The 20010-nt window shown below is 37.5% G+C and overlaps 2 protein-coding genes across 5 annotated transcripts in view; both read left to right on the top strand.

Annotated features, from left to right (window-relative positions):
- SEMA3A (semaphorin 3A) overlaps positions 1-20010 on the top strand; it is a 382377-nt gene that overhangs the window by 225352 nt on the left and 137015 nt on the right. For all 4 annotated transcript variants that reach the window (XM_045288865.1, XM_045288867.1, XM_045288866.1 and 1 more), the window contains one exon: positions 674-793. In XM_045288865.1, coding sequence (XP_045144800.1) covers positions 674-793 — 120 coding nt within the window. The remainder of the gene's footprint in view (positions 1-673; positions 794-20010) is intronic.
- LOC105978612 (60S ribosomal protein L34-like) lies at positions 8582-8979 on the top strand. Its single transcript, XM_045288868.1, has one exon. It carries the CDS (start codon positions 8582-8584, stop codon positions 8933-8935), a length of 354 nt encoding a protein of 117 aa, XP_045144803.1. The 3' UTR covers positions 8936-8979.

Genomic DNA, 20010 nt, shown 5'->3' with positions numbered 1-20010 from the left:
CCTCTAATTCTTAAACGCTTCCTCCCCCCAACTACCAGGACCCCAATTCTGCCTTGCAGACCTGGTTAGACCAGATGATGCACAGCGGTACAGATGGGAATTGGAAACGCAGGGAATCTAGGACAGATGAACCTCTCAGGACCAGAGGTGACAGTGGCGAAACCAGGAGGGAAGGGGGGTGTAGAAAGGGGGAATTGATCACAGGGAGCTACATATAACCTCCTACATATAACTACATATAACGGGCAGCAGAGGGGTGGGTGAAGGGAGACGCTGGGTAGTGTAATATAAGATACAATAATAATTTATAAATTATCAAGGGTACGTGGGGGAGAGGGGAGGGGAAAAAAGGAAAATGAGCTGATTCCGGGAACCCAAGAGGAAAGTGAATTTTGGGAACAATGAGGGCAACAAATGTATAGATGTTCTTTACACAATTGATCTATGTATTGTGATGAATTGTATGAGCCTCAATAAACTGATTTTAAAAAAAAGAATGAAACTTTAATATTTTCAAGTAATATATTGAGAAAAATTATACAATACAATAAATGAAAATTCAGTGAAAGCAAACAAAATAAATCTGACCAAGCATGCCGAGAACCCTCGAGGATTCCTCATTCAAGCTGACCACTAGAAATCACTTGTTTTCTTTTTTCTTTTTTTCTTACAGAAAGAATGTGCTAATTTCATCAAAGTGCTTAAGGCTTTTAATCAAACTCACTTGTACGCCTGTGGAACCGGGGCTTTCCATCCAATTTGCACCTACATTGAAATTGGACATCATCCTGAGGTAAAACTGGCTTTTGAGAAATGGCATTTGTCCACGACTCTGCCTATTCCAATGCTTCGTTATTAATGTCTCTAGCTCATTTAAGTTCTGCTCCTCACTTCAGTGGCACCTACTTCAAATTCAGATGCTGTTATTAATTTTAACTTTTGAATGCAAAAAGACTGAGGCCCTCACTCAATAATAACTGCAGACCAGGAGGAAGGAAGGAAGCATTTGCTTTCACCCTGGACGACAGAGTCCAATCCATTCTGCATGTGCAGCAGATGTCAGCAGGCTGAATACGCACTGTGTTCTCCTTCATTGTACACTGCCAGCTCCCCGCGCCATCCCCATCCCCAGCCAGAAGCGCCTGCCACCCCAGTTGTTTCCTTCTGCCTGGGGATTAAGGAATACCGCCATACATGTACACACTGAGCTGATCGTGCGTTTACCCCAATGATTCACACGTGTCTGCTTGCTCAGTTCCCTTTAGCTTTTATGTCTTTGCTATTTTAAGTTAGTAAGCAAAAGTGGGGAGGGGGAGGAGTCTGCTTCATAAATGTTATATTCCTACATTAGTAAAAGTAATGTTAAGGGAAACAATCGATGAAAAAATCCCTAGTATTAAAATTGGTTTTAGTGCATTGCATTTATTACTATCCTTCAGTTATAAATTCTTTCATACTTTTGACACAAAACATAAGCAAAATGAAAGCCTTCATGTGCTAAGAAGATTGTTTTTTACATCATTTTCTTACAAACTGAACTCAGGAGTCCTTACTAATAAGTACAGGATTTGCCTGGTGGCATCTTGGATTACACGTTGGATGGCCAAATAAGTTCAACATCAGCAGTTTGTACCCACGAGCAGTCAGCTGGAGAAAGAAGAGTTTTCTGCTCCCCCAAAAGATTCGTTGCCTCGGAAACCCAGAGATGCAGTTCTCCGCTGCTCTGTAGGGTCATTTTATAGGTTAGCCATGTCTTTACGATGTGAACTCTAGGCTCTCATTCAAAAAGGTTTTCTTAAGGTGACCGAAAGAGTTTGTATTGGGCCTCCTTTGTATAAGGAGGAGCTTTAGGGACTCTGAGTGACTATGCGATTTCTGGATTGAGTGATAAATACATACACATATATATGTATAGAGAGATGATACATATTTTTTAATTTTCTTACAAGTCTGAGAAGTATAAGACCTTTAGTCCAGGTTTTGCCAGGTTAGGTCCGGCCCTTCTCTGGTTGAACCCCACTCCTTCAGCATCCTTCCTTCTCTCCCATGTGAGCATGTGCAGTATGCTTTCTCACATCTCTAAGAGCCTTAGACACAAGGAAACCTCTAGGAAAGAAAGATCCGCTTACACACTCTGGATGATGTTGATGAAAGGGGGGATTATATTCATGGACATGAGACTTTATACTTTTTTATTAAGCTATTTTGACAGTTCTAAGAAAAATCTAAAATGGGCCCAGGGTGGTTGTCCCACTCTTGTGAATTCGGGAGATAGCTCTAGGGAACCCCTTTCACATCACATCACACTTTTTCTATCAGCCAGGGTCACGCTGTTTTGTGCGGGGCCAAGAACTCCAGATCTCTAAGCTTCCAGCAGAAGTTAGTGGAAAGCACATGGACTGGGGTGTCACAGCTGGCCTCTGCTCTCGCTTTAGAACCTCCTGATTGTTGTATGCAGGTCCCACGCTCCATTCAGATAGGTAAAGAAGGGTGAAAACCATGAAGCATTGGAAAAACTACTTAACCTCTCTGAGAATCTGCTTCATAATGTGTTTGAGGACACTAAACAAAACTTCTTTGATCTTCAGTGTCCATATCTTTTAAACGTGAGGTTGAATTATTACCTCCAAATGATTTCTAATGATCTTAACCATGACTCACTGACTTTGATTCCAATAGAAACACAGGGAGTTCTAATTCCAGGATGATTAAAAACATACCCTCTGGCCTCTGACTGCATGGCCTATCTTTACTAGAGGGCAGCAAGTTAGTCCGTTTCTCTGTGTCCCACTTTCTAATCTAGAAAATAATAATGAAAACAAGCCCCCCTGAAATGTCCCGTGTGGAATTAAACATTGCCTGACAGTACGCGCTGGGGTGTCTTTAACATGCCAACCTGCATCTCAGACTGAAAGCCATTGCTTGCTTTCATGCTTGTGACGAAGTCTCACTTCTTCACTTTATTTTTCAGTGATTGTAAATGACTGATTCTGAGCTCTGTTTGTTCCTGGGTGGTTATGTACTTAAATCTCTCATCTCTAGATCCAAAATTTAAGGTAACTTGATGGACATTTAAATTAAAGTGATATATGCTGATACTGGATTTTTATGAGTTTTCAAAAAAGTTAAAATTTCTTTGTTTGTATTTTTGTTTTGTGTTTCATAGTCGCTATCTATTGTAGTTAGCAGCACATCTTCTCCCCTTTATCAGTTGATGTGTTTCTGCCTTAAAGGTGAAAAGGTGGAGAAGAGGAGGTGCTGAGACCAGATGTTTACCCAAAGATCTCATCAATTCAAATAATAAATGTATAAATCTTCCTGCCTCAGCCCCTTTGAGAGCACAATCTGGGACACATGTGTATTCCTGAGACATGTTGCCTTGGAGAATGATCCTCTTTTAAAAGCTCAGTAATCTTGAATTGCCTGACAACGATAGATTCAGAAATACTGCTCCAGACTCTTCAGTAGGTCAGAAGGAAGATGGTTATGCAACAGCTTAGGGGGAAATTAGAGTAGTCTAGACGCTCAGTCTAGGAGATTCTGGTAGGTATATGATCAGGATAATTTACTGCATCAAATTTAATATTCAATTCTTAAATGGCCTTCAGACAGAACCTTCTTTAAGTTGCTCTACAGTGGTACTTAAAGCACTACCCTTTGATTTTAAATTGTTTTGTTTTGTTTTCTGAAGTTGAGAAAAATGCATGGTCCATCCTGCAAATAAAGGAAGGACAAATGTGGGAAGTTTCAAAAGAACAGAAATACAATAACCATCTGGGAAGAAACCATGTTTGTGTTGATGACTTTTCAAATCCAATAAGGATACATACATCTTTCTCCTGAATCCTGGTTTAGAAATAGCATGCATTCTTCATTATTACATTCCCTATGCTATATGAATAGCATAGGGGAAAGAGTAATTTGCTTTTTATTCTTATCGTGAATTTCATGGGTATTTTAACCTACAAATATTTTATTTGCAGGGAAGTTTCTTTAAAATAATTCATTTTTAGACATCAGGTCCCAAGGTATTTGAAACGCCACTACTAGAAAATGGCAGTATGGGCTAACCATCTCAGATGGCAGATTGCCATTTCAGTAAGGATGTTGCCTATGAAGTAAACCAGTCTTCCTTTCTTCATTTTGGAATCTATCATGTAGGAAATTCAGTGATGTTCTTAAGTAATGAGAGCACAGTTTTCTAAATAACCCCTATTATTATCTAGTGATTATGAAAATGAACCTCTTTTAGACTCCTAGCATTGTAATAGGGGTATCCACACTCTTAAAACCGTATCCCCACATCTACTCTTGCTGTAGCGTGACTGACTGCCTTCTGACCACACAGAATATCATTGGTTGCTGTATTAAATGGATTTTCTTTTTCCTGTAATGCATTTGAGAATTGGTAGACATATTAATTAACTCCAGTTCCATAGGATGTGTGTCAATCAATTTTGGGGCATTTGCCAATAGCACTTGACACTGTAGGTAACTGCCAATGAGGTCACTTACTTCATCCACATGTATGTGATTACCATAAACTCATGCAGATTTCATCAAAGAATGATTCAGCGCTAGAGCACAGATGAGTTTTAAGTCCGTGCTCTCAGCCTCCATGCCATTCAAATGGCCAGTGTAAGTCATCCTTAGAGGCAGAATACTCCCAAATGGCTTATATATATGGTATTTCCCTTCCAAATTTACATCTGTTAATAAAAAAAGTATGAATTTAGGAAGAGGATAGCTTTTCGAAGCAGTCTCTGGATATTTTCTCAAATTCCAAATGGGCTTTTTCTATGTACTGGGCAGGAAATCTAAAGAAAGATGGACCCAGATGAGAGCTGGAATGTATTAACTCTATAAATACTCTCCTAATGTCAGGATTTCAAATTATGATAGAACCACAGAAACATTAAGAAATGCAACGAGGCTTAATGGCTATCACTAAGGCCATTTCTAAAATGACAACCTATATATCTCCATAACAATAAAGTATGTTTTGTCAGTTCCTTCCTTATACAAAGAATAGGATTCTGCTTTTATGCAAAATGGAATAAAATGCTCTTAGCAACAGCTCTCAAGGCTAGAATGCTATTTAAGGGACGGCTACCTAGTGCTTTATAACTACTTTATAACTCTAATCTATGCCCTCCTAACTGAATTATCTCTCTCAATTTAAAATACTATTTCATTCAATAGGAACCCTGGTAGTATAATGAGTCACACAATGGCTCTCCTGAACAACAGGTCAGCAGTTCTAAACCACCAGCCCTTCCAGGGAAGAAAGATGAGGCTTTCTACTCCCTCAAAGATTTACAGTCTTAGAAAACTATAGGGGCAGTTCTATTCTGTCCTGTAAGTTGCAATGAATCAGAATGAACTCCATGGAGAGAGTTTTTATTTAGTTCAATGGAGCCCAAGTTTATTTCTAAGAGAGATATTAAAGTTGATAAAGTCATATATCTTGACAGAGCAATGAGGTGGTATTTTTTCCTTAGACCAGACTTTGAGATATATATTTCCTTTGTAGCAGGCTAACCTAGGAGATAAACATCAGGATTCCTTGGCAAATTTCTTCTGACCTATTCATCATCTACCCTGGAGATAATGTACACTTGATTTTCTCTCCCAACTTGTATGTTGTTAGAGGAATATATTCATATTGGTTTTATCTTTCTCTTTTCTTAATCTGTCTATACTTGAATCATATTGGAAGGTAGAACGTTATCAGTTACTGCATCTAATATGCAATATAACTATGTGTATTCTGAGTTAAATATAAAAACTCTGCTAGTTTAATTGAGACAAAACTTCATAGTTCATAAATTCAAACTTTTCTCTAACCCTTCATCAATGGCTATATCCATGGGCCAATATGATTCTAAAGTGTAAATATTATCACTAAGGCTGTTTCTCCAAAGGGACCAACCCTGTGACATAAGAAAGGTGGAGGACCTTAGCTATGATGAAAGCAATGCCAAATGAAAGCAATGTTTTCCAAAAACCCCTCCAGAGTCGGGTTTAAAATACTTAAAACCACTACTTTTATTCATTTATCTTGAATATTTTATAAATAAGAACATATAAATAAAATATAAATATTTATAAATACTGATTTATAAATATTTACAAATATTTTATAAACAATCTCATTTTATAAGTGAGATCATCATTCTTTTGCCCTCCACTATTTATTTGATTAATTTTCAAAAGAGTTGCCTCACAGGACTCCACATTTTAAACCTAGAAATGGTAGCAGGTAGAAATGGTACAGGTGGCATTCAATTTTGAGCTAGAAGAATATTTATTTCCATACTTCAGTGAATCAGGCTCTCAGATTGCTGAAAGAATTAGATCTAAATTATATGTATGTAGGTAAAATATTATATATATACTTTCTAATTTCTATCGATCATAAACTACTATGTCATCAGGGAAAGTTCAAATAACTTCCTCTTAGTTTTGCATTCTTTGGCAGCCTCCTTTGCCCTCATTCTCATGTAATCTATTTTATGATGAAATTTCTATCCATAAAAGCTTTAATATCCTTATCAATATTTTATTTTACACGAAGGACAAAGAGGAATAGCACTACATCCTATTGCCTTCTGCTCAGTTGACCACTTTTCAATTTCTCTTTCAATTTCCCCCCACCCTCCTCTCTCTGCCCTACCTTCACCTTCTCCCGCATCCCCTTTTTAAAAGCTCTTTGCCTTCTTGCCGAATTACTAATGAGATGACATCTTAAAATGGTGGAAGCACATTGAAGAAAGATAGGAGGGTGAAAACAAGATGGAATATTTGCTGTCTTCGAAACATCCAGAAAATAGCACTGCAAACTAAATTTCCTCAGAACATAATACATCTGCCTCTTCTTGTATTTCATATCCAATAAATTACCCATCAGATCTGTTTTAATCATTCTTGGGTTTATTGAGAATCTAAGAAAATGATATGAACATTGTGAATCATTTGGATGTTCATCCCATAATCAAGTAAAGGCTTAAGAGCTTAGTGCCCTCGTTTATTTTAGGTCTACAATCATGTGGGAGCCAAGATTTCTGCTGTGATTTCCTTAGGGCTAATAAGAAAAAGACAGACTGATTCCATATGCAAATAGTGTATTACTGCCAAGGAAAGGATAAAAAGAGGTCACAAGGTGCATTATGAAGGGGAAAATGATCTTTGATTCTAATAGAGAAAAGTGGTAAAACAAAATTAAATCATTCCAGAGTGCTGGGGAAGGTAGAACTTCTAAGCTTGTAGACTATTGGGATTTTACTCTTGAGAATATTTTTTAAAATGAAAATACAATAAGAAAAAATACAGTAGAATTTTCAACATTAACATTGATTTTTCAAATGTTCACAGTTGTGTTTGCACTTAATTTTAACCATAATAGTCATATGCTTACTTTACCTCATTTTATAGTTCTACAGTTTTAACTACTGTTGGAAAATAATCAGTAAAAAGCAACTCTGTAATTCTTCTCAGCTACACTGCCCCTGATCAAGCCCCACCAAACATCCTATACTCTTCTCGCCATCGATTGTAGATCACTTGTTGTTCCCCTGTGCCTGGGTTAGTTGACACCCCCTCCTTCCCCCACAATACCTGAATGATGGTAAAACAGGATAGTGGAACAAGAGGAAATTAAAAGGAAATAGAGGAAAGACTTTGGAGGCAGAGGACATTTATAGAGGTCCAAATACAGGCATGTATATATGTATATATAACGATAGGGGGATAGATCTATGAACATATATTTACATGTTAAGTATTAAGGTAAGAGACAGACATTGGTCCTCAACTCAAGTACTCCCTCAATGCCAGAACACTTTGTTCTAATAACTTGGCTTTCTGTGATACTCACCTTCCCTACACGATCACTAAATACAATATGGGTGCATAAGCAAATGTGGTGAAGAAAGCCTATGGTGCCCGGCTATCAAAAGATATAGCGTCTGGGGTCTTAAAGGCTTGAAGATAAACAAGCAGCCATCTAGCTGAGAAGCAACAAAGCCCACAATAAAGAAGCACACCGGTCTGTGTGAACATGAGGTGGAATGGGATCAGGTAACAGGCATCAAAGTCCCAGAACAAAAAAATCATATCCATGTTAATGAGGAGGAGTACAGAGTAGAGTACCAAGGCCCATTTGTAGACAATTAGACATCCCCTTATGGAAGGGTCACAAGGAAGAGATGAGCCAGTCAGGGTGCAGTATAGCACTGATGAAACATACTACTTTTCTCTAGTTCTTTAATGCCCCCCCCCTCATTATCATAACCCCAATTCTACCTTACAAATCTGGGTAGACCAGAGCATGTACACTGGTACAGATAAGATCTGGAAACACAGGGAATCCAGGACAGATAAACCCCTCAGAACCAATAATGAGAAGCGAGATACCAGGAGGGTAAGGGGAAGGTGGGATAGAGAGGGGGAACTGATACAAATGATCTACATATAACCCCTACCCAGGGGGATGGATCACAGAAAATGGGTGAAGGGAGACATAGGTCAGTGTAAGTAATGACCCTTCCTCTTCCGGAGACACTGTGTGCAGGCATTCAAAATGGTTCAGCGTCTGACCTACTGGCGTAGGCTGTCCTACAATACAGCCTCTAACAAAACTAGGCTGTCCCGAACCCCTGGTAACAGAATTGTTTACTTATATACAAAAAAGGTTGGGAAAGCGCCAAAATCTGCATGCGGTGTGTGCCCAGGCCGACTTCGAGGGGTCCGTGCTGTGAGACCCAAAGTTCTCATGAGGTTGTCCAAAACCAAAAAACACGTCAGCAGGGCTTATGGTGGGTCCATGTGCGCTAAATGTGTCCGAGACAGGATCAAGCGTGCTTTCCTTATTGAGGAGCAGGAAATCGTTGTGAAAGTGTTGAAGGCACAAGCACAGAGTCAGAAAGCTAAATAAATACAAATGGAGCTTGTTTGAATAATAAATCAAATGATTTGTTCTCTTAAAAAAAAAAAGAAAAGAAAAAAGAATTTATAAATTGTCTAGGGTTCATGAGGGAGGGAGGATGGGTGAGGGGGTGGAAATTAGCTGATACCAAGGGCTCAAGTAGAAAGAAAATGTTTTGAAAATGATGATGGCAGCATATGTACAAATGTGCTTGACACAATGAATGTATGTATGGATTGTGATAAGAGCTGTAGGAACCCCCAATAAAATGATTTTACTACTACTACTACGACTACTACTAATAAGCAACTCTGGATGCACACTCAAACCGAAACTAAACCTCATGCTACAGAGTTGATTCTGACTCAGCTACCTTAGAGGACAGGGCAGAACCGTGCCTGTGGGCTTGTAATCCTACTGGAGCCCAGAAGGCCCTAGCTTTCTCCTGTGAAGCAGTTGGTGGGTTTGAACCACAGCCTTGTGGTTAGCAATGCCGTGTTTTAAGTTTCCTCATTTTTATGTTTTTTCCATAATACTCTATACTAGCATTTCCAAGAATAGTTTTGCCCAGTGGAAAATATAATGCAAACCACATAAATGAACTTAATGTTTTTAACCACACTAGGAACAATAAATAAATAGGAGACATTAATTTTAACAATATATTTCATTTAAGTCAATATATTAAAAAATAACCATTACAACATGCAGTTGATGCTAAAATTAATAAAGTCCATTTTGTCTTTGAAATTTGGCGAGTACATTCTATTTACAGTGCAGTTCAGTGCAGACTGGGGACAGTTTAGGTAACAATAGCCTCAAGTACCTAGTAGCTGCTCTGTACAACAATGATGGGAGATCAGCATGTCTCCAGTGGAATTTGTATAATGGACTTAGTTTCTATTAGTTAATTTTTTTAATATTGTAGCTTATAGCAACATCACTTCAACTACCTTACATTTACCTTTAATAAAATAAAATTGTCATGAAAACACAAGGGATCCAGTTGTTTGAAATAGCATGTATGAAGGATTACATAATAATATTTTCAAGATGATAGGATAAAGCAAATCATAGTTTTAGGATTGCACAATGATTTTGATGAGATAGTGATTTGTAAGATCCTTTCATGATGACTGTTACCAACAATACATGCCACTGATTGTCATTTACCAGTTAATAATTATGCTGAGAAGGCCCTACTGTCTAAGAAAAAATAAGAGTTCATAATCTTCTAGATTATTGAAAGATGAATATGATGCCAGAGTTTCATTTGTATCAAACAACTGTGAAACCTTGTTTGGGATTCGTGCAGATGAAAAGCAGTCCCTCACACCACTTATGTGAAAGAAGCTGTCCTCACGGATCTCAGCAGACAGCTATAAAGTCAAGCACATGCAACTATTGCGTGCATAGAGGGCACTAAGTACCTAAAATATATTTGACTACACTGACGATGCCAATTGAAAGAAGATATAAAAGGATTTTGGGTGGGATAGGGAGGCAAGTAGGATCATAAGTTGCTATCTTGGGCAAACAAAGTATGGCTGGATTGAAGTGTGGGACAAAGACTATTTGGGCAGATTGGAAGGTGTGGAAGTACGAAAAGAAAGGTTGGTGAGAATTAGTACAAGGTGATGAAACCATCATTGCGATGACAAGTAAAAGCAGAATAGCAATAGAGATTCCTTTATTAGGTGGTTTGAAGTAACATTGGGAAATGATACCCTTACTATTTATATACCATTTCATCAAATTTTCAGCTATCATTTGGCCCATCTACTGCAGTTGAAAGTAATCCCAGGTGAACTTGGAAGCAATTTGTTTTCAGGTGAATGTTTCAATAGAGACAAGATTGACTTTAATAAAATATATAAAAAAACATTTTTGATAACTCAACTATACCCTAATAGATATGGTGAAGAATATTTCCTCTTTGAGAAGCCCTATATGTGAACTCAGAATCCACATGGCATGTAACCTTACGAGTGACAGTCTTATTATTCCTGGTATTAGTAAGACTTATGACTCGCTGTGACAATGTCGTACAATGTGTATATTAATATTCAGCTTTAAATACTCTCTTGGCACTAAGTGTCAAATAAAGTACATTACAAAGTGTATTATCAAGATTACTTTTAAAAATAGTATTGGGGAACAGTAGGACCAATACACAGCCAGGACTTGAAGAATAAATTGAAGTTGTTAAGGTTTTTATTTTACTTGGATCTGCAATCAATGTCCATGTAAACAACAGTCAAGAAATCAAATATTATATTGCGTTGATCAAATCTTGTGCTGCACAAAAAAATGCTAAAAAGCAAAGATGACTTTTTAAGAATTGAGGTTGAGCTGACCCAAGCGTACTAATTTTAATTGCCCCTTATGTATGTGAAATCTGGAAATGAATAAAGACACCCGATGAAGAACTGATGCATTTGAATTGTAGTGTCGATGCAGAATCCTCAATAAACCATGAATTCTCAGAAAAATAGAAGGAGCAAAGTAGCATGGTAGCTTATGGTTTGGGCTACTAACCCCACAAGGTCTGGAGTTCAAAACCACCCACATCTTCAAAGAAGAATGAGGATTTCTGCTCCCATAAAAATTTACAGCTTCAGAATCACAAAGGGGCAGTTCTACTTTGATTTATAGGGTTTCTGTGATTTCTGTGATAGAATTGGTTGAACAGCATTGAGGTTTGTTGTTATTGGTTTTTTCCCCCCTTAAAAATCGATCAATCAATCCATCTCTCTTGGAAGAAGTGCAGCCAAAATTCTTGTCAATGAGGATAGCAAGACTCGGTCTCACTTTGATGGGGCACGTGATCAGGAGGGATAGTGGCTGGCAAAGGAGATCATGATTAGTGAAGTAAAGGTTCAGCAAAACATAGAAGAAGAAGAAGATCCTTAATTAAATGGATCGACACAGTGGTTGCAACAATGGTTTCAAACAGCAGCAATTGGGAAGATGATGCCGGTCTGTCAGTGTTCTGTTCTGTTCCACACAGAATCTGTGAGTCAGAATCGACTTAATGGCACCTAACGTCCATGTTAACTTATTTGTGCTGCAATCTGGCATTCCTTGTCAGCTTTGAAAAGTGTTCAAGGACCGTGTAACCGAGAGGGATTACTGAAACCCAAATGAAGGCTGAGCATGATAGTGGGACAAGAGGAAAGTAAAAGGACAAGAGGAAAGAGAGGAAAGAATTAGGAGGCAAAGGGCAGTTAAAGAGTTCTAAGTACGGGCATGTACATATGTAAATATATTTATATATGATGATGGGAACTAGATCTATGTGCATATATTTATAGGTTGAGTATTAAGGTAGCAGATGGGCATTGGGCCTCTACTTAAATACTCCCTCAATGCAAGAATACTTTGTTCTATTAAACTGGCATTCCATAATGCTCACCTTCCTGACACGATCACTGAAGACAAATGTGTGCATAAGCAAGTGTGGTAAAAAAGGCTTATGGTGCCCAACTATCAAAAGAGATAGTGCCTGGGGTCTTAAAGGCTTGAAGGTAAACAAGAAGCCATCTAGCCCAAAACAGAGCCCACATAGAAGATCACCTGTGTGATCACGAGGTGTCAAAGGGATCAGGTATCAAGTACCAAGAACAAAAAATCATGTCATTGTGAATGAGGGGGAGTGCAAGGTGGGGACCCAAGGCTCATCTGCAGGCAATTGGACATCCCTTTGCAGAGGGGTCGCAGGAAGAAGACGCATCAGTCAGGGTGCAGTGTAGCATAGATGAAACCCACACCTTTCCTCTGCTTTTTCAATGCTTCCTCCCACCCTCACTGTCATGATCCCAATTCTTTTTATTGTAAAATAAATTACTGCTCTTCTGGGTGAGGGAGGGGAAGTGAGGGTAGGAAGGTTTTATTTAGTTCTGTTCAATCCCCAAAGTATATAGCGATGTATATTTCACTATCAGTAATAAAAAGTAATATTTTTTGTCTGGTATCTTAGCACACCTGCTACCAACCCATGACTATATTATGGAGGCCTTTAAATTGTAGGGCTATATTTTTACCATATCTTTTAAAGATATCTTTTAAAGATATGGTAACCTTACAAACCTGGCTAGACAATAGGATGTACACTGGGTGCAGATAGAACCTGGAAACAGGGAATCCAGGACCAATGAACCCCTCAGGACCAGGGGTGAGAGGGGCGATAACGGGAGAATGGAGGGAAGGTGGGGTAGAAAGGGGAAACTGATTACAAGGATCTACATATAACCTCCTCCCTGGGGGATGGACAACAGAAAAGTGGGTGAAAGGAGACGTTGGACAGTGTAAGATATGATAAAATAATAATAATTTATATATTATCAAGGGTTCATGAGGGAAGGGGGAACGGGGAGGTAGGGCAAACAATGAGGAGCTGATACCAAGGGCTCAAGTGGAAAGCAAATGTTTTGAGAATGATGAGGGCAACAAATGTGTTTGACACAATGGATGTATGTATGGATTGTGATAAGAGTTGTACGAGCCCCCAATAAAATGATTTAAAAAAGGAAAAGATCTTGGCAGGAGAAAATTCATTAATTTCTTTGAAAGATACGGTAACAATATAGCCCTACAATTTAAAGGCCTCCATAATATAGTCATGGTTTGGTAGCAGACGTGCTAAGATACCAGACAAAAAATACTACTTTTTATTACTGATAGTGAAATATACATCGCTATATATGTTGGGGATTGAACAGAACTAAATAAAGCCTTCCTACCCTCACTTCCCCTCCCTCACCCAGAAGAGCAGTAATTTATTTTACAATAAAAAGAATTATTCGTTTCCCTCAAATAGGGAAAATGAGTATCTTTAACATAAGTGTAAGAATATCTGACATACTATGGTAAGAGGATACAATGCTGATACACCTCTGACATCTAATAAATAGAAAATACTTAATTTTATGTAAATATAAATTTAAAATTAGCATCAGTTGAGATATGCTTGATTCCATTTATCTTGATACCCTAGATTTTTCTTTCTAGATAGAAAGATATTGAAATAGTATGTTCATGATACTCAAATTTAATATATCCCCTACAAGTCTTATGGGTGTTTATATCGGATAAATATATTGGGGAACATATGTATTTCTGCAATGGTCTAGCCTGTATTCAGTGCATAGAAATTATTCAATGTTCATTTAATCCATTTATTTCTAACTGCATATTTTCCTATTAAACACTGGTATCTTAAATGTACTCCTGTGTGATAAGTTGGTAATTGTACCTGAGCACAGCTTTTAGATTTAAACATTTCCATGCAGAAAAAATAGCATCTGGAGTTGTCAGAATTCAAACCTTAGAGACTACTTTGCATTTTTATTGTATTTTTTTTATTTTCCATTTTAATGTAATTGTGCATCACTGCTCGCTGAAAGCAATCTCAGGAATTGCTGACTAGTTCAAAAGGGAGTCTAATGGGATCGCAAATCAATCCAGAGGTCTGTCACTGATTCAGTGTGTGACTTCTGCTGCCACTGAAATGACACGAAATCCGTGGCCTCAACATTTTTATGCCTCAGTATTTCTCTTGTGATTAAAAAAGTCCTTATCTTATACACATGCTGCATATACACTTAATAGGTTACTGATTAAGACGTACAAGAGTAGCTTGTATTTCAACCAGCTACCTCACTTGAGATTATCACAGAGGTTTCCACAGAGGCTGAAAGTCTGGATCACACCAGTGTTGCAAATGTGGTTTTGTATACCTGCCAGGGTTCAAACTCCTCTTAAGAGCTTTTCTTTTATATAGGCAAACGTTTTTCCTTTTGATTTATAATATATTTTCTTGGCATTTAGTACCTGTCTTACCTCATATTTAATTTGCTGAGCCTGAAATGAATGAATGTTTAGTATCCCACATTCCCTACCCTTTACTGCCTCAAATCTTACGGGTAAATGAATGATTTGTAGTGAGGGCTACCTCTTGTTTGTACTTTGTTGAGCTGGTAGCAATCTGAGGTACTATATTGACATGACAATATTTGCTAGGACAGCGATATGGAAACATGTCTTCATTCAGTTTAAAACTCCACTGTATCTGGGCATGTGATCCCCCATAGAAAGGTGTTACAGCATCTGGCAGCAGAATGGAAGAGAACCACGTGAGCGGTGAGCACAAATGCTGCCATTCTTAATGTGTAACTATCCAGAAAAATGAGACGTCAACTGACTTCTTGCTTTTTAACAGTTTTACTGGCATATAAGTCACACACCATGCAATTAATAATTCAATCATATTAAGTCAAGTGGCACAACCATCACCACAGTTAATTTTAGAACATTTTCTTCTTTCTTGTCCTCATGGTTTTTCTCTCCCTATTCTCCCCCACCTCCCCGCCATGCCCCCAAGAAACCATTAAACTGGTTATTGTATATATAGATTTAACTATCCTGGATTTTGTATACAGTAAAACATACCCCCCTCAAAAAAAAATCCCTAACAACAATAACAAAATAGATCAGAGTAAACTCTCAATCAAAACAGTAAATATTAATAATTAGAATAAATTTGAAATAGGTTAAAGGGGAGATCAAATGATGAGATAACCTGACTTCTATGTATATACTCGTATTTTTTGCTTATAAGATGCACCAGTGGCAATCAGTGATTTTCAGATTATTTACACAAATTAACTTCAAGTGTGATGAAAAGAAAAAATCCCAAAATGTGTTTTTGCAAAACAACAACAAATCTATTCATTATTTTTACTTCTGTTTATCATAGTTTTAAAGGTGTAATAATCTTCTAAAGTAAAAATAAAAATTATTTGTCAATTATGCAGCTACGGAATGTCTTGATCTAACGGAATTTAGTATAAAATATTAAGTTGTAATTTTAATATACCCGCAACTATATGTTACCCCTAACTATATGAAATACTTGAATTCAGATACATTTTTAAAAATTATACTATATATACTGTGATAAAATTTGTTCACAATCTTCATAAAAATATTGTTCAAAACAGACCCTTAAAATTAGCACACGTTTTAATAGATTGAAACCAGATAATCATATGATATGTGAATTATATGTCAATAAAACTGTTAAAGATACATCTACTGCTCACATACTGTGTCATTATTCAAACGTTTGCGCCTACAACGATAATAAACTATCAACCTGAGAAGTCTATCCTGCTGGGAGAGGCAGAGGGCCAGGGAACCGTGAGGGACCTGAACCACCTGGGTTGAAAGTAGCTTCAACAATGAGCGCAAGCCAGGGGCAATCGTGAGGATGGCTCAGGACTAGTTAGGGTGTCATTCTACACGAGTAGGATTGCTGCGACTATGAGCTGACTTGATGGCCCCTAACAACCACAACAACAACCTAGACTATTTTTCACATTACTAATGTGAATGAAGAGGGCAGCAATGAATAGGGCAAAATGAGGCTGCAACAATATTAACTGTCATGTTGTGTGTTGACTTGTCTGGGCCATGCTACTCAATGGCTGGTTTGTAATGCAATGGTGTAATTTGATAGCTGTGAAGTGATGCGATTAGCTTCCATTTTGCAATTTGATATAGTTGTCAATCATTTTTGCATAACACCTGTTTTCACCCATGGTGTGGTCTTTGGAATCTAACCATGTTAATAAAGATATGTATTTCATAGTTGCTATGGAGTTCCTCTCATTCCTATCTTTCTTTTAGGAGTATAGGAAACAAACTCTCAGCTGCATTAAATAACATTGTCAAATGATATTTCTACTTCATGGTAAAGACCAAACACTAAATTCAATGCTATTGGGTCAATAACAACCATAGCAAACGTATCTACATAGGATATTGGATCGATAGCTGGTTCTGGAAACAAAAGTCTCATCTTTCTCCTGCATAGCAGCTGGTGGGTTTCAACCCACTGACCTTGCCGTTTGCAGCTCAGCACCGAGCACAGAACCCTTAGGGTTACAGTAGTAACTGAGCTTATACTCGCTTTCTTAATGCAAAGGCAGCGTCCTCTCCGTTATGCTGTCTTCACACTCACTGCCAAACTTGTCAAAAGAAAACACCACCATTACTCCCATGTACCCCAAGCTGTTCCTAGTTGGAAAAGTTTGTTAGTAACATTATGTCATTACTTTTAACATATAGTTTTATCTTTTCTTTTATCTATTCATGTCCTTGTTCTATTGCTTAATTTCAGAATTTTAAAATAATTTCTTTAGTAAAAGTGTTTACATATTATAAATGATCACATTACCTCTTCAGAATACATACAATACAATTAAATATCTGAATACCTTACAATGATTAATTTTATTGTATAAAAGTCATGGGATTTAATCCTTATAAAAGTAGTTGGATTGAAGGTGATTTCTATTAGTTGAAGCAGTCAGCGCATTTTAAACATTATCAAAGCAAATAACTGAAAACATTAATGAAGCACTCTGCACACAAGAATCATGCAAAATGTCACCCACGCACTTCTGCATACAAGGGACAAGAATGGCAGAGAGCTTTGATCTCCCCTGGATAACATGAAAGAGACAGGCCGGGGTGGGGGAAGCAGCATGTTTTAGGAAAGGGGTTTAATGAACAGGCTGGAGACTAGCTGAGTGTTGACATAGAGCATGAGAAAAGGGCCAGGAAAAGATAAAATGCAGAAAAAATTATTTATAGTCATAGACCTCAGTAGACCCAAAGAGATAAAAAGGCTTAAGAGGAAAAAGTTAATAAAATAAATACAGTTTGATTTACATTTAAATAATTTCAGATTCCTGTCCGGAGTTCTTTACAGATGTTTTCTGTGTTTAGGAGTGGGGTGAAGGGTTGGGATGGGGGGGCGGTTTTAGTTGTATTTGTATGTGTGTATATATATATATATATGTGTGTGTGTGTGTGCATGAATGTATTGTGTATTGTGCATATAAACCTTATTATAGGTAATCACATATGGAATACTACATAACATCTGTATATGTGTGGAAGGTAGAAGTATTTATTTATTATATATGTGTGTTAATAGCCACAGTGTATGGGTATCTTAGAGAAATTAGGAAGACAAATGTAAAAATATAATTTATTGTATATAGACTAAATGAATATTTAAGAAACCACAGTGGAGCTATCAGATAAGTGTTGTATTGCTAATCACAAGATTAGTGGTTCAAACCCACCAGCAGCTCAGTGGGAAAAAGAGAAGGCTGCCTGCTCCTAAAAGGATTTAGTCTCAAAAAACCTGTGAAACAGTTCTGCTCTGTATTCTGTTGTTGCTATGAATTGGAATCTACTTAATGGCAATGGGTAGGTTCAATAAATTTATGGAAATGGTCAATTTTTATTTAACTTAAAATAAATGCATGTTGTGGTAAAAAGTTATTACTTACAAGTGTATGCATTCTGTATACAGATAAACATTTCCTGGGCATTTGTCATAACTTAGCTATTATATAACACCTCTAAATAAGAACATTTCATAGATACTTTACATTTGAAGAGTATTTAGACTTGTAAAGTTTTATATCCCAAGAGAATTGTGTGTGTGACTTGGTTTGTTTTTACAATTGGTGTTATGCTGATAAAACTGAAGATTCCACTATCAGGTGACTGTTTAGCTTGATTTCTAATTGTCACCATAGCAGTTTCCAACCGAAGGTCGGGAAGGTGATGTGCATCCTCTCATGGTCATGCCCATAATAATTCCTGTCATTAACCTGAAGTACAGGATGTTAACATACCTACATCATAGCCTTAGCCTAGAATGTTTTCCAATTTAAAAAATATTAATAAAATTATGGATGCTACACAGACTTCAAAATGTTTGTGGAATAATGGAATTAAAACTTAATGAAAAATCCCCAAGAAAAAGTTGAAGTCCCTGTGTGTGGAGCGGGAGAAGGCTGAGGCTCGCTCCTGTGACAGGGCAGTCCTACTGTGCCCTTTAGGGTCACTGTGAGTCCAGTCAACTCATAGTGGCACAAATTGGTCATGGTTTTGTATATACAGCTACCCTAAATTAGAGTCAAACATTTTATAACTTTTACCAATGTGTCTTGACACTCACATACCATTTAGTTTCTATGGCATCCCTAGCACACTTCCCCCCCACCCCCAGGTTAATTATGATCTTAAAGTTTAATTATGTCCTTCAGTTTTTTAAAAAGCATATATAATTTAAATATTTGATTTAAAATGAAAGCGCATAAATATACTCAATTATTAGTGGGAAATCCAAGACCTAATATTTGGATTTCTGGACAGTGTTCTTGGAGAACTCATACCCTTAATGTTTTAATAGTGTGCCAGTCAGTTTCCCTAAAGAGGAACAGAATCTCAAAGCCACTGTGAAGACTCCTATGGTTTTAATCATATATTTTTTTATTCCTTTTTTTTTTTTTTTGGTAATTTACATTTTGCACCTTGAATTTTTATTTTCTTAATGCTGTCTTTCAAAGAATCTACTTAGATATTTCATTTTGAAGAAGAGTCATTACTCCTCCCTGTCTGAGGAAATCCGAGGAGCTTGGTGGCACAGTGAGTTGAGACTGAGCAGCTGACCTCGTGGGCAGCTGCGCTCCGTGAGAAAAGGCGAGGCGCTCTGCCCCTGTACACATCACAGGTGTGGAAGCACACGCAGCATCCTCTTTTGTCCTAGGCTGTTGCTGCGGGTTGGAATTGACTGGGTTTTAGTGCGTTTGGCTTTGAGGAACTTGCCTGCCCCGGGTTGTGGAAATTTTCTGTAATGTCTTCTTCTAGACTTCTCACAACTTTAGATATATATTTAAGACTGTGTCTAGGATCTAGTTGTTTTTCATGTGAGGAAAAAGCAGTTTCTTTGTAGCAACTTGCCTTCCCCAAGTCTTTCCAAAATACTTAACTAATTTTAAGCTCCTATTTTTTGGGCATATTTATATTGCTTCGATTTGCTATCTATTTTAGTTGTATTATTAAAATAACAAATGATATAGACAGAACGACTGATGGCAACCAACTGGTGGGAGCAAAAGCAGTTTATAGAGGGAATGGGAACAACCAGACGTGAGTCACTAGAGACTGATGGAGAGAGCTTCTTTCATTCCACTGATTTTCTAGAGACTGATGGAGAG

This window comes from Echinops telfairi, unplaced genomic scaffold (genome assembly GCF_000313985.2).
Source record: "Echinops telfairi isolate 266 unplaced genomic scaffold, ASM31398v2 ScPeMD7_23;HRSCAF=83, whole genome shotgun sequence".
NCBI classification, from domain to species: domain Eukaryota; kingdom Metazoa; phylum Chordata; class Mammalia; order Afrosoricida; family Tenrecidae; genus Echinops; species Echinops telfairi.
This window is presented reverse-complemented; position numbering and strand designations above follow the sequence as displayed.

What these genes read in the sequence shown, in the direction of transcription:
- LOC105978612 (XM_045288868.1), top strand. Translation starts at nt 8,582, where the DNA reads ATGGTTCAGCGTCTGACCTACTGGCGTAGGCTGTCCTACAATACAGCC.